Source organism: Heterodontus francisci, chromosome 20, assembly GCF_036365525.1.
Source record: "Heterodontus francisci isolate sHetFra1 chromosome 20, sHetFra1.hap1, whole genome shotgun sequence".
NCBI classification, from domain to species: domain Eukaryota; kingdom Metazoa; phylum Chordata; class Chondrichthyes; order Heterodontiformes; family Heterodontidae; genus Heterodontus; species Heterodontus francisci.
The window spans coordinates 62,011,627-62,026,864 of record NC_090390.1 but is presented as its reverse complement, the minus strand read 5'-3'; the positions used below and the strand labels follow the sequence as shown (position 1 = coordinate 62,026,864).

At 42.0% G+C, this 15,238-nt stretch overlaps 1 protein-coding gene across 4 annotated transcripts in view; it reads right to left on the bottom strand.

Moving 5' to 3' along the window:
* Positions 1-433: 433 nt before the first annotated feature.
* The window catches only part of vti1a (vesicle transport through interaction with t-SNAREs 1A), a 428,909-nt gene continuing 414,104 nt past the window's right edge, over positions 434-15,238 (bottom strand). For 2 of the 4 annotated variants that reach the window (XM_068052911.1, XM_068052912.1), the window contains one exon: positions 434-2,607. In XM_068052911.1, coding sequence (XP_067909012.1) covers positions 2,514-2,607 — 94 coding nt within the window. In that variant the 3' untranslated portion in view covers positions 434-2,513. The remainder of the gene's footprint in view (positions 2,608-15,238) is intronic. The other 2 variants (XM_068052916.1, XM_068052917.1) reach the window with 1 other exon arrangement.

Genomic DNA, 15,238 nt, shown 5'->3' with positions numbered 1-15,238 from the left:
GACAGTACCATTTTCGATGTACTTAAATGATATTATAGAATGATCCTTTGCCTTACTAATTAGAATCGCAGTCATGACCTACTGTATCCAGTGATTTGGACATTTTTGTTTTACCAGCTTTGTAAAAAGATAATATTCAACAACTGTGATCTATGCTGGGATTAGAATTTCAGGGGTCAAAGAGGGATTTTGATTTTCAGAGTCTGGGCAGAATTGCTTTAAAATCTCACGAGTTCACTTTAAAAATGAATGAGGAAATAGGTTATCCAGGAGTCATTGTAAAAAAAAAAAAAATCAATAGACAGCATATATCCACTTGGGTTATCAAAATCCTTGAATTTGAAGAAAAAAAACACTTAAGGTATCGTACAGTGCAGGCTTTGAAATGTGATCACTCGGTATAAAGCAGAAAAAAGGCGACACAAACACTTCATTCTTTTGGAATGTAATACTGTAATTGATATATTAAATAACGTAGACATTCCATACATCTAATGTAGAACAACAAGGAGAAAGCAAACATAAAGGCAGTTTTCATAGCGCTTTGTACAAAATCGATTGAATAAATAAATGTCCAAAAAACATTCAACTGCAAATGGTCATTACAATAATGCCAAAATTCACACATAATTAAGCCTGCTTTTTTTTTAAATATGTGTGGAAATGTAAGTGCATGAATATGTATGGATTTTTTGAAATATCTCATTATTAGAAAATATAACCTAAAGTTAGCAGTAATTTATAAATCATGACACACTTCCAGATTGCCAATTAACTACCAGTTCTTTCTTAAAATGAGGATTCTTTGTCGATGCAGAGCTCACAGTCAAAGTCATGTAAAGGGGTTAAAATCTGCATTCATTAAACATTGAAGCGTGTGTATACCCACTGATTTTGTTGCCCCAAGAATAAGATATAACCTATTTTTGACAAGTTTTCATCTTCTCCGTGGAAGACAGCGAAACCCTCAACCACTACATGAAACCAAATAAGTCACAAGGAGGTTGGTAATGAATAATCCATTTTATATTCCAATGGCACCCGCAGCTCTGAGTGGTGGATTTCTGCCAGATGATAGCACGACTGCAAAGAAACCACATGACGCAGCTGATGTTTAAAGAAAACAGACATAAGCCCAGAACAGATCATTAGCTGCAAAACTGTTGTTTAATGCAATTTCTTAATGAACAAAATAGTTGATCCTAATAATGAAACAAAATAAAATGTTTAAACAGCAGCCAGGTTGTTGGTGATGCACAATTATTTCCTTGTCAAGTTTTTATGATTTAATGAGGTCCACTGGGACTGACATCTGTCAGTCAACCGTGACTTTTTGACACTATTACAACTTCAAATACATTTCCAGGCAGGCTGTTTTCTTCAGGTTTGAAATACTGAAATGATCTGACAGGTTTTTAAAAAAAGGAGGAAAAAAAAGTATTGTGAAGAATGCAATTTTTTTCTGTGGGGTAGACAATCTACGCTGCCACGGTAATGAAAAACTATACAGGTCATTATCTGATGAGGTTTGTCGAATTGGTGGAATTTAAGATAATGATAACCTCAATGGGTTCTACTCACATGGGATGGTCAGATCTGCACAATTTTGTTCACTATTAATTTCAGCCTTTGAAGCTCTCAGCTCTGAAGCAAAAGCAAAGAAAGCCCCCCACCAAGCCAGTTCCAAAATAAGACAATTCAGCCTGCCTTAAACAGAATATCAAATGCTCTTCATCGTGTAGCTATGAACTGACGTCAGGCATGCTCTAGGTTTTCTGTCTTTACATGAAGCATTTAAAATTGTAGCAGCAGCTTTTAGAATGTCAATTTACATTTCTCATTTTTTAATTGCAGCTTTGCATTTTTTATTTAATTATATTGCACTTTATTACTGCAAGTAGGACCTGTGGGTTAGTGAGTTATTTCCATTTAAAAAAAAATCTGAATGTATGCCATAATGTTACATGATGTATTTGTGGGAGAGGGAGTGTCACGATCATTAATTAGGTGTGTACCTAAAATCTAAACCATTGTGATGTCAGGAATTAAGCAATCCACTTGTCCTTTGGACTTGGGAGTTGTGTATGTCAGGGCGTCACTCTATGTCTTATTTTTTAGTTAACCACAGTTCCCCATAATTTATCCTCTGTAGATATAACCTGCAAGTTGTTGACAGATTGTACACACATAAACAAAGGTCTGTAGCACACCAACATACAATCCCATCACAACAGGACTTAAAATGATTCTACTTTTCTTCTCCCAGCACTAAACACACAGTAATTCCTTACAATCCCAGTTATACTAAAAATCCAAGTCACTTCCTCAACAACGACGAAAGGAAATAAGCAAACAATGATACAAAAAAAATCATTTTTGCCCGGCTTGCACCGGAGTCAATGCGCAGCAGAGAAGAATCTGTCAGTGCAAGAAGATGATTCATGTGACCAATTTGTCCTAATTACACTGAACAAGCAGTTTGTCGTTATTAATCACAGAAGGATAGAGACGTATCAGTGGCCTGTGACAGCAAAACAAATGGCCAGCACAATGGTGAGGAGAATGATGGCGCCCAGGATAAACAAGAGGATCCGGTTCTGGATGATCCTAGACGGGGAATTTCAAGAGGGGACAGGAGGGAGGAAACAAGAAAAAAAGAATAAAGATATTAGAATTTGCAACCAATAAAATCCTTATTCAGCTAACTTCAGTGATCAAAGATGTCATAGTCTGCAGACTGGAGGTGCTCATGTAGATGTAACTACTGAATAGCATTGAAGCTTGGAGTATCAAATAGCAGCACGTTTATACTTTTACGTTTCTACATGAAAATACACATATTGGATATAATTCCTGCTGTTTGCTGAACACTGTCAGCTCCTGTTTATAGTAATGGTTTGAAAATTACTTTCAAAGTGTATATTAAACAAACATACAAAGCACACATCCACAGGTATATTGCACTTCTTAAAAAAAAAAGTGCACAAAGGTACCAAGCATCCAATTATTGTCGATTATATGGATGTCAAATTCTTAAATGCCCAGTAGAGATAGAAAGGAAAAAAAAACTGCACGTGCTGAAAATCTGTAATAAAACCAGAAGATGCTGGAAATACACAGCAGGTCTGGGCCATCATCTGAAAAGATTAAAGACAGGTTAACATTTCAGGTGTGGAACCTTTGGCAGAACAGTTTTGATCAAAGGTCTACACACCTTAAATATTAATCTGTCTTTTTACTTTATAGTTGCTGATAGACCTGCTGTGCACTTCCTGTATATTCTGCTTTTATTTCTTAATGTCTTGTATTTATAAATGAAGCAAATGAAAAATATGTGAAGGGCATTATTTCTCATGAAACAAGCAGAAAGTAGATCAGATTGCAAATGATACATGTCAAATCACAAATCCTCTCCTCCCGACACTCCAAAGAGGCTGCTCTCTATCCTACTGACAGGTTACAAAATTATCACATTTGTTGACATGTCTTCCGCAAAACTGCTTTAGTTTTTGTCCACATTCTAAGCAGGAGATGAATGACCACCTCTGTCGCCATTCATCACTCACTGCAAGCACTGGATCCATCTTGCAATCTGACTACTCCTGCCAGCAAGGATCAACACAGAAACCTTCAGCAACCCCCAATGCTAGTCAGCTTGTACCCAGACCATAGAAACAACAAAGGAAATGTGTAAATGCTCTTAGCTTTTAGCATAATGAAACCTGCCTACAGACCTGGTGTATTGTCAACGTTTTCAGGAAAAGGACTCCTAGAACCAAACCACGAGTTGAAAAGAACGAAAGCAGAGGAAGCATTGCTCCATTAAAGCTTCAGTTTCCCTGTTACAGCCTTATACAAGCAGCTTTCAAGTGTATCAAACTGCATAAAAACCTCCCCTGGACATAACTATTTCCTTACAAGGCTAAAGGATTTTAGCTACTGTCTTTACTTGTGTACAAACACTAAGGATGAACGCTTTTGCTACTGAAGAAAAGAATTCAGGAATGTCATGACATGTATGTTTTAAAGAACAACGTGCAGTTGTGATTTGGAAATAAAACCAATATTTGTTGCCTTAGGTTAGTTATCACAGGTAAATAATACAGCTAATGAAGGATATATTAAACAAAAGATAATCAGTGGCTTTTTTGTTTTATTTTGTATTTTAAGTACTGCAAGGAATGATATCATATAAAAAAAATTAAAGCTTGTATTAAGATGGCAGAGGGAACAAAAGCAAGTTTTACGAGATGCAAAATTCTTTTTGAAATTCAGCCTTTCAGTTTTTGTCCCACCTTTTAACTTTGCATTTTGCCTCCCTACTCTCATCCTCTTCCTTATTTAGCATATCTACTTTTGTCTTAATATTGCAGAGCGCAAACTAATAAAGCCCAAATTTAAACTAAAAGCATTCCTTAAACATAATTAGGGTTAAAACTCTCTGCAGAACATTAGACACCTGATTCTAATAATAAAGGAAACATTTTTACATTTGAAAAAGCGAGGTCTAAATAAAAATCTAAATGCTAAGATAAGTCATCTTAACCTTGTAACATTTTGACGAAAAACATTTTAAAGTTGCGATAATTAAATACGGTGAAGATTTTATCTGTAGACAATAATTCTAAGTAAAAACATGGAAGCTTCACATTGAGTCAATAACTGAAAGATGCTTCTTCACAAAATCAGCTTTTAATTCACTCTTCATTGGACTACTTCTTTTAGTTTTCTTCACTGTTCAAGGACCATCTATATTCTGGTAACCTTGTAGCCTCATCATTCAGTATATGCTTTTAAACAGACTTGGAATCATCAGAATTATAACCAACAGAGAGATAAAGGAGATGGCACAGGCTTGATTAAAATATGGACTTCATATTTTGCCACTTTTCTTATCATATTAATACTCTACTACAGCATGAATGAGAGCAGCTAATTGCTTCCTCAGGATGTTCTATAAGCAATAAGCCTTTCCACTTAGATGGTTTCAAAATCCTGACTAAATCTGGATTGCTTATTGAGATACACATGTTTTGCATTCCTCTGTATCATCAGCTCAGTTCAAGGCCATTGACGGTAGATATAATAATCAATTTTTTTTGCCAGAACAGATCAACAAAATCTTGAGAATATCCGTAGCAGAAGAGCACAAAGAAAAATGACAAGGTAGATCAATATATTCACAACTGGTCTAAGTGTGCCAATATCAAAAGTGTATTCTGCACGCGACACGAACTTGCTAATCCATCACAAAAATAAACAACCACAGAAGCTTTGGTGAATGTCTGTTAAAATTCACATAGGTAGAATGAGTTGTATAGGTAGAGCACTTTCTCTGCAATAAGTGCAAGTTACATACGGAACTGTAAACTGTGTAGCACGGCATGTTGTTGTCTGTCCATTACAGGTCAGACACAAATCTGTGCCTGAGAGTTACCACATGGAAAACTCTTGATCTTGGTCATTCTGTTGGGGAGGATGGTGGCAGAGTGGGAGGTGGGAATGCTGGGAGGTGGGAATGCAGGAAGGTGCCTCAGCACAGAATTGAATCTCATCTTAGAGCAGAGTGAGGGAGAGAAGCAGTATCTTGTGCACCTCCTGGCTGGCAGCTTAAGAGTGCAATTGGCCAGGAGTTTGGATGATGGCCACCTGCTGGGGAAAGCCTTTCATTTCTCTATTTTTTTTGTTGAAAAAAAAAGTTTGTGTACCAAATGAAAAGCAACTGTGCATGTGAATGTGCGTGTAGTCAGGCACTTAGAAATAAAGAAAACAACGGTTAAAAGAATTAGACTGCACTGTGCTGGTTTTGATCAAATTGCTAAAATGCAGGAAAGCTCAGCTTTTGTGTTGAGCTCAATATTCGAGATTACCTAGACCTAAGATGGGTCCCTTGTAGGGCCCATGTTTGATTCAGTAGCTGAACTGAAAGTATACATAATCATCCTAATTGACAAGCAGTTGGGGGAAAAATTCATCAAGGCCCATTTTTGGAAGCAGGGGTCATGATGCATGATCACTCCATGCCTGGTACCATTGAGGCAGGCAAAATGCAAATTTTGTGCCGCCGCCTCATCTAAATGATTTCAGCTTGCAGCTCAGCATGGAACGCGCTGCTGACTGACTGCACGCTCAAAAAAGGGTCAGCAGCTTGCGTGGCTACGTGTTTCAACTAGCCTATATGTCTTAAAGGCAGCCTGACCTCTTTAAGAGGTGCTGCACTCATTGTACAGAAATAAAAAGAAGAAATGCTGGAAGCACTCAGCAGGTCTGGCAGCATCTGTGAAAAGAGAAGCAGAGTTAACGTTTCGGGTCAGCATTTCTGCTTTTCAGATACCCAGGAATTGCCACCTGGCCAGTCAGTGCAGCCTCAAGAGGAAGGGTGACAATTATACCTCTGATAAAGAAGCATTGTTACTTGATCTGACACTAGCAGCCACCAGCTCAGATATTGGCAATGAGTGTACCTTAGAGTAGTATAGAGTCAGAATCTACACATGCTGAGTCACTGGGCAGGAGTGAACTGCAGCCAGACCAGGGGGTAAGACTAGTCTGTATGAGAGCTCACCAGAGGATGAGACGAGGTCTGCTGCAGAGGACTCAGATGAGGATTTTGATGGGACGGTGTACAGGAGAATGCTGATGGGCATGCATGCCAAGATGCTTGGTGCATTGGCAAGGCTGCCAGAGAGACTGTTGTCACTCTCAAGGATCATGGAGGAGTCCGGCTCCAACTTGGCACAGGGCTTCATGGAGAGCTCGGAGCCCATCCCTTCCAGTATGGAAGTGGTGGCCAAATCCACGATATAACTTGCGGACCCAGCCGTGATGCAGCGTCTGATGGCCGATGTCTCAGCTACCATTGCAGCACAGGTGGAAGCCACCCAATGTCTCAGTGTTGCAGTGCAAGCTCAGACGGAGACCCATACTTGGTGACATACAGGCTCAGACTGTTGCCATCATGGCAGTGTTCAAAGGGGTATGCCAGGCTCTCACAGCAGTCCAGCAAACTGTCCTCCAACTGATTACTAGCATTGTTAAGTCATTGGCCCAGGGGAGTGGCTCCATGAAGCACAAACCTGTTGTCCTCTCTCAGATGACAGCATTCATGCACGTACCACAGCCACTCTGCCAGTGCTCTTGCTGTTGTCCATCAGCCAGCCAGCAGAGACTGCTGTTGCTCGTGCCAAGATGGTGCAGTCCGAAGCTTGGCCCACAAGGCTCAGAGCTGCTCGAATTCATCCAGCATGGCCATCTGCAGTCTCCCCCACCAGCTATGCTGTAGCCACTAGGATAGGACTGTATTGGAGCACTAGACCTGGCAAAGGCACATGGAAGACATGCACTAAGGGAATACACAGGGATGATTAGCTCAGTTTTGTATATTTTATACTGGAAATGTTGTTGGATAAAGTTGTTTATGGAATTTTTTTTTGTTGGTGACTTTTATTTCAGGGCTTTGGCCAAGAGGCCACTGTGATGGTACATTGCAGATGGATTGAAAGGTGGAGATGTTTGGAGTAACTGAGATGTTGGGGTGAGATCTTAGGGGAATGAGAGTCTCAGTATCTGCTCAGACAGCTCGTCCTGAGCGAAGGGTCCTGGATGTCTGCTCCCTGCTTCCTCTTCATCCAAATGCCTGGTGCCGAGGGCTGTGCCCTCATGATAGCTAGGCTGAGGAGAATGCAGCAGACCACGAAGAACTTAAGACACATGCTCTGGTGAGTACTGGAGGCCACTGCCCCGCTTCCCCACCCACCCCACCAGGAATCCCGCCAGCCTGGCAAGTCCACGTGCTCTCTCCTGTTGCCTTTCTCTGCTCAGTGAGGTGATGATGAAGTCACCTTTCCTTCTATACAGGGCCTCAGTGACCTCTCTGCTGCAGTGATAGATGGCCAACTATGAGACGTTGCTGATGAGGCTTGCTCTTGGCTGGAATGGCATAGAAAGAGGTTGATGGTAACCTTGAGGGCCGCACCGTCCTCACCCTGCTGTGGAGGCTAAAGGTCGGGTTGTAGGAGGTGGCACAGCTCAGTGACCATCCCCTTGTTGAAATGCAGGCGCCTCACTCTGAGTTGGAGGTTAGAAGTGCTCCCTAAAGATCCTTGGTGGGTAGAGCCTTCTATCGAGAGTCTATTTCCTCTGAGTACTGCTTCCCCTCTCTGCTGCCTGCGCTCCATTTCCAAGTCATGCTGCAGTTCAAGAAGGACTGCAACTTTTACTCCCATTACTGAAGCAGGCTTTCTCCTGACAGGCCAAGTAACTCTTCTGATTTCCTTGTCAGGATTCAGCACCGCTGTCTTGAAAATCAAAATAAGTTAGCAAAACTCCTCCAAGATCAATACAATACAATATGCCAGGTGGGGCAAGGGGTGGGGGCGGGGGGGCGGGGGGTCCCCCTGTACAGCTGGAGTGATTATGAGAAGGTGGTAACTGGATCGACGAGGACCAAAATGGCAGACTGTGCATCAAATCAATATTAGAGCCGTTTGACATCACATTCCGCCCACTTTGCATGCTTCTGGCACACGCAAGGCACAACCGCGCTAGTGCCCTGTTAGGGCGCACCTCGTAGGCTGTGCCAAAGCGGCCAGCAACGTCCCGGCTGCCATTTTTTTTTCAGTTCAGGGCTTTTTTATATTCGTTTTATCGAATGTGGGCATTGCTGGCGAGGCCAGCATTTATTGCCCATCCCTAACTGTCCTCGAACCGAGTGGCTTGTGAGGCCATTTCAGAGGGCATTTTAAGAGTCAACCACATTGCTGTGGGTCTGGAGTCACATGTAGGCCAGACTAGGTAAGGATGGCAGATTTCCTTCCCTAAGGACATTAGTGAACCAGATGGGTTTTACAACAATTGACAATGGTTTCATGATCACAGTTAGACTAGCTTTTTTTTTAAATTCGACATTTAGGAATTGAAATCAAATTTCACCATCTGCCATGATTGGATTCGAACCCATGTCCCCAGAGCATTAGCCTGGAGCTCTGGATTACTAGGCTAGTGACATTACCACTACGCCACTGCCTCCATAGTGCCGGCCCCAGCAGTGTACTGAGTCCAATCCCGTGGCCCAGATATGCTTTAAACTTTCTATGATTCTATGAATTTCTCAGGCACAGAAAGAGGCCACTTGGCCCATCGTGTCTGTGCTGGACGAAAAACGATCCACCCATTCTAACCCCACCTTCCAGCATTTGGTCCGTAGCCCTGCAGATTACGGCACTTGAGGTGCATACCCAGACTCCTTTTGAATGAGTTGAGGGTTTCTGCCTCAACTACCCTTTCAGGCAGTGAGTTTCAGACCCCCAACACCCTCTGGGTGAAAAAGTTTTTCCACATCTCCCCTCTAATTTTTCTACCAATCACTTTAATCTATGCCCCCCTAGTCACTGTCCTTTCTGCTAAGGTGACTAGGCCCTTCACCTCCATTCTATCCAGGCCCCTCAAAATTTTGTACATTTCAATCAGATCTCCCCTCAGCCTTCTCTGTTCCGAGAAGAACAACCACAGCCTATCCAATCTTTTCTCATAGCTGCACTTTTCCAGTCTTGGCAACAATCTCGTAAATCTCCTCTGTACCCTCTCTAGTGCAATTACATCCTTTCTGTAATGAGTGACCAGAACTGCACACAGTATTCAAGTTGTGGCCTAACCAATGAGTTATACAGTTCCAGCATAACCTCCCTGCTCTTATATTCGATAACTTGGGTAATAAAAGAAAGGATTCCATATGTCTTCTTAACTACCTTATCGATCTGTCCTGCTACCTTTAGGGATCTGTGGACATTCACTCCAAGGTCACTCACTTCCTCTACACGTCTCAGTATTTTCCCATCATATATTCCTTTGCTTTGTTTGACCTCCCCAAATGCATCATCTTACACTTCTCCAGGTTGAATTCCATTTGCCACTTATCAGACCATCAATATCTTCCTGAAGCCTACAGCTATCCTCCTCGCTAACTACCACACGGCCAATCTTTGTGTTGTCTGCAAACTTCTTGATCATGCCCCCTACATTTACGTCCAAATCGTTAATATATACCACAAAAAGTAGGGGACCCAGTATTGAGCCCTGCGGAACGCCACTGGAAACAGCCCTCCAGTTGCAAAAACACCAGTCAACAATTACCCTTTGTTTTAGAGGCCTGCTCAGGTAGGGAAAAAAGAACCCGACCCGAACCCAACTGAGCCACAGCAGACTCGAGCCTGACCCAGTCCGAGTCCCCCCGATTTTGCCCCGAGCCCGACCTGAACCCGCCCCGACTCAACCTGACCATCCCTTCACTTACCTTCCTGACACCAAACATGCAAGAAGCTGCAGCACATGCGTTGATGACATCATTGTGACATCACTCGCTCACTGCACAAACTCAGTTTTGTCCCGGACTCCCTACTCAGATAAGTTTTTTATTTTTAATACTTACCAACAGAGCACTTACTGTGTGTGTCTGGCCCGACCCGATCCGGACTCGGCCTGACCTGACCCGAGCCTGAAAGGCGTACCCTGAAAATGGGCCAGACCCGACCCGAACACAACACATGTCGTCGGGTGCGGGTCGAGTAGCAGGCCTCTACTTTGTTTTCTGCCACTCAGCCAATTTTGTATCCACCTTGCTGCATTTCCCTGGATCCCATGGGAGTTTATTTTTTTTAAACCAGTCTGCCATGTGGGACCTTGTCAAAACCCTTGCTAAAATCCATGTAGACCACATCAACTGCGCTACCCTCATCTATCTTCCTTGTTACTTCTTCAAAAAATTCGATCAAGTTGGTCAAACAAGTTCTTCCCTGAACAAATCCATGCTGACTATCCTTGATTAACCTATGCCTTTCTAAGAGACAGTGCATGTCTCTCAGAATAGATTCCAATACTTTGCCCACTACTGAGGTTAGACTGACTGGCCTGTAATTATTCGGTCTATCCCTCACTCCCTTTTTAAACAGAGGTACAACGTTAACAGTTCTTCAATCCTTTGGCACTACACCTGTATCCAGTGAGGACTGGAAAATGATGGTCAGCCCTTCTCCTATTTCCTCTCTTGCTTCTTTTAGCAGCCTAGGGTACATTGCATCCGGCCCTGGTGATTTATCAACTGTCAAGGATGTCAATACCATTAATACTTCCTCTCGCCCTATGTTAATCACATCCAATATTTCACACTCCTCCTCCTTAACTTCAATATCTGCATCGTCCCCCTCTTTTGTGAAGACAGACACAAAGTATTCATTAAGAACCATACCAACATCTTCTGCCCCTACACATAGGTTACCTTTTTGGTCTTTTACGGGCCCTACTCTCTCCTTAGTTATCCTCTTACTCTTTATGCATTGATAAAACATTTTTGGGTTCACCTTGATTTAAACTCCTCAGTTTAGTAAAATTGGCCTAGCCCCAATTGAGAACTCTAACTTCTGTTCTATCTCTGTCCTTTTACATAATTATGTTAAAACTGACTGAAATATGATCATTACCACTCCTTCCACCTGCCCGTCTTCATTTCTTAAAGTTATGTCTAAAACTGCACCCTCTCATGTTGGACTTGCTACATACTGGCCAAAAAGTTCTCCTGAATGCACCACAAGAATTCTGCTTCCTTAATTCCTTTCACGGGGTGGCACAGTGGCGCAGTGGTTAGCACCGCAGCCTCACAACTCCAGCGACCCGGGTTCAATTCTGGGTACTGCCTGTGTGCAGTTTGCAAGTTCTGCCTGTGTCTGCCTGGGTTTCCTCTGGGTGCTCCGGTTTCCTCCCACATGCCAAAGACTTGCAGGTTGATAGGTTAATTGGCCATTATAAATTGCCCCTAGTATAGGTAGGTGGTAGGGAAATACAGGGACAGGTGGGGATGTGGTAGGAATATGGAATTAGTGTAGGGTTAGTGTAAGTGGGTGGTTGATGGTCAGCACAGACTCCGTGGGTCGAAGGGCCTGTTTCAGTGCTGTATCTCTAAACTAAACTAAAACTATCCTAGTTAATTTTGGGGTAGCTGAAATACTCTACTATTATTGCCCTATTGTTCTTGCACTTCTCAGAGATTTGCCTACATATCTGCTCTTCTGTCTTCCTCTGACTGTTTGGGGGTCTATAGTACACTCCCAGCAGTGTGATTGCCCCTTTTTTTGTTCCTTAGCTTAATCCATATGGCCTCATTTGATGAGCCTTCTAACATATCATCCCTCCTCAGTTTCCTTCACCAAAATTGCTACTCCCCCTCCTTTCTTATCCCCCTCCCTATCGTGTCTGAAAACCCTGTCACCAGGAACATGCCATTCATGTCCCTCCTTCAGCCATGTTTCTGTAATAGCTATGATATCATACTGCCACGTGTCTATCTGTGCCCTCAGCTCATCTGCTTTATTTGCTATACTCCTTGCATTGAAATAGATACATTGAGCACAGACAAACTCTTTTTTATTTTCTAACCTTTGTTTCCTCTGTCTTTCAGACTCATCCATTAATTTTCTGCCTTCCATTTTCATTTCTGATTTTGTCCCAACTGAGTCTACCCACTGATCCCCATCCCTCTGCCTAACTAGTTTAAACCCTCCCCAACAGCACTAGCAAGGAACTCAGTCCTGGCTCTGTTCAGGTGCAACCAGTCAGGCCTGTACAAGTCCCATCTCCCCCAGAGCCGGTCCCAATGTCCCAGGAATCTAAAGCCCTCCCTCCTGCACCATCTTTCCAGCCATGCATTCATCTGGCTTATCCTTCTACTTCGATACTCACTTGTGCGTGGCACTGGGAGTAATCCGGAGATGACTACTTTTGAGGTCCTACTTGCTAATATTTTACCTAGCTCCCTCAATTCTGACTGCAGGACCACATCCCACTTTCTACCTATGTCGTTGGTTCCGATGTGGACCACAACTGCTGGCTGTTCACCCTCCCCCTTCATCCCAACAATTTATTTTCACATGATTATACAGGCCACAGTTTTACTTGACTGTGGTAATGTAATGGAACAGTTGACATGGCAATTTATGAAGAAGAATTTGGAAGGGATAGATAATTGGCCAGATTTTGTTGGCGCTCGCCATTATTTATGTACAATTTTACCACAACTTTACGCAAGGAGCACATGCATGGTTAAATAAGAATATCCAAAAGATGCCGTCTGAGTTGCTCCGTTGTTAGCTTTGTGGAAACAGTGTCTCGCTGTCTGCCTCACCACTGACGTGCACTGAATGGTGTGAAGTTGTTGTATTTGTGTAGTAGATATAAACTAAACCTGTCGCAGATATTTAGAGTTTGTAATTAGTAGCGCAAGTACCTTTTTAACAATGTGATAATTGTTATTGACTGCCAAATACTCTCTCTGGTACAGAAAATGAACCATTAGAAAAGTGAGGAATCTCATTCCTTCAGGTTGTGAATTGTTTTATGAGATCTTAAAACTGTAAATGTAATTTTTTCCCTTTTTTCCTCGCTGGTTCCTTTTACTCTCACAACCCCATCTTTCTTTCCCTCTCTATTTCTCTTTTTGTTCCTGATTTGGCATTGAATTCACCACTTTCAATTCACCCTCTTTCTCAGTCCGATCTTTATTTCCCAATCCTTAACTCTCATTGGTATACCCTGTTGGTTACCTTGTTCACTCGGGTCTCACATGCCCTGCTTCCTTCACTGTTATCAGCTTGCACTTTCAGCAACTATGTTGGCAAAAATGTTTTGAGCTGAAAGGTGCAGGTGCAGGTCTAACTAACAGCAAATGCTGCTAGATGCCCAACTACAGCAAAATCAGGCCCAATAATGGGCACTGGATGGCAGAGGCATAAAAACTTAGCAAAATTATATAGCATTGTGATATCTGGATGCATAAATTACAAGGATTTTTTTTCTAAGAATATTCTAAGTATTGTAACAGAATTTAAGCAACTAAAATCTGTCCCTGTAGTGTCATGGAAATAAAATGGATGCTCTAAAATAACAGCCAGTACACATTCCTCTAAGAACATCTTTCAATAAAAGGGGAGGGGTTAAGGGGCAGGAGGGAGACCCAGAGACTGAGGAAATAACTCAATATTTATGGCCAAAAATAAAGCAAACATCTCATTCTCCAAATTACTGGCATGTTGAAATTTTTTTCTGTGACAGAAAAATAAGGATGTGGAAATGAATATTGTACAGCTTGGCTGTAAACAGTTGGCTTTAGTCAGCAAGTGGCTCGCATTTGACATCTGGTTTGGAAACACAGAGCTGTCATCTACATTTTTAAATCTTAACTTTTAAAAAAAAAGAATGACCTTTTTTTCTCCCTCTCATGGCTTTAAGTAGTGCATGACACAGGAAGAGCAGAGGGTGGGCAGGAGGCTGACTTGGTCCCAGGCTTTTGCCAGTACTGTATTTGGCAAGAAAGAATGGATTGGGTGACCCTCAGCCCCTGCCGAGAAGCATCTGCCCTGTGCGGCCCTGAGTGTTAAATAACTCACTGTATGAGGAAATACAGGTATGTATGGACCCAGTCCTGAACATTGCTTGCTTTCAGTATATACTGTAAAATCATAATTCTTTAACCACTTTAACTTTACTTAAACCCACTACTATACCACCAACCATGATTTTATGAGTTGGTTTTTTGAAAACTGAAAGTGGGCCAAAAAATTAACACAGGACCCTTCATATGTGTAGTGGTAGCTCCCATTACTCTTACTATGATTTTTATAACTTTCCTGTGTCTCAGATTTAGTGTAAACCAAGTTTTCCCAGCTTCTTGGGTACCTGATATAGATAAATATTAATCCTTGATGTTTGTGTTTAACTCTCTAAATACAAAGCTGTCTGAATATATTGCACTGCAGAAAAAAGGATGGGTGGAATTCGAAGGGAAACTTTTCAACTACATTTTGTAAAGAATCTTCATGTGTAAATTGATTCCATGCAGCAATATGGCATTTTGCACCCAAGCACAAACAAAGAACCAGCAAGGTGTGCTGACTTTGTTATCTTGATAGATATTTTACGGTTGGCTTTACGAGATAAAAAACAGACTATTTGCTGACAGAATTGACCGATGACCTTTCCTTCATAGGGAGGGGGGTTGGGAGGAGGGGGAGATGGTGGCCCCTCGACATGAAATCATTTGCAATTGAAGAGTGTGAAGATGAAATGTTTTTTTAAATAGTTCTCTACTTGTACTAAAACATGCAAAGACCCAGGATAGCAGGATCATAAACCACCCAACACCAGTTTAATCCAACCACTTTGACACACCAGCAAGATTCAAATGTTTGCAGAG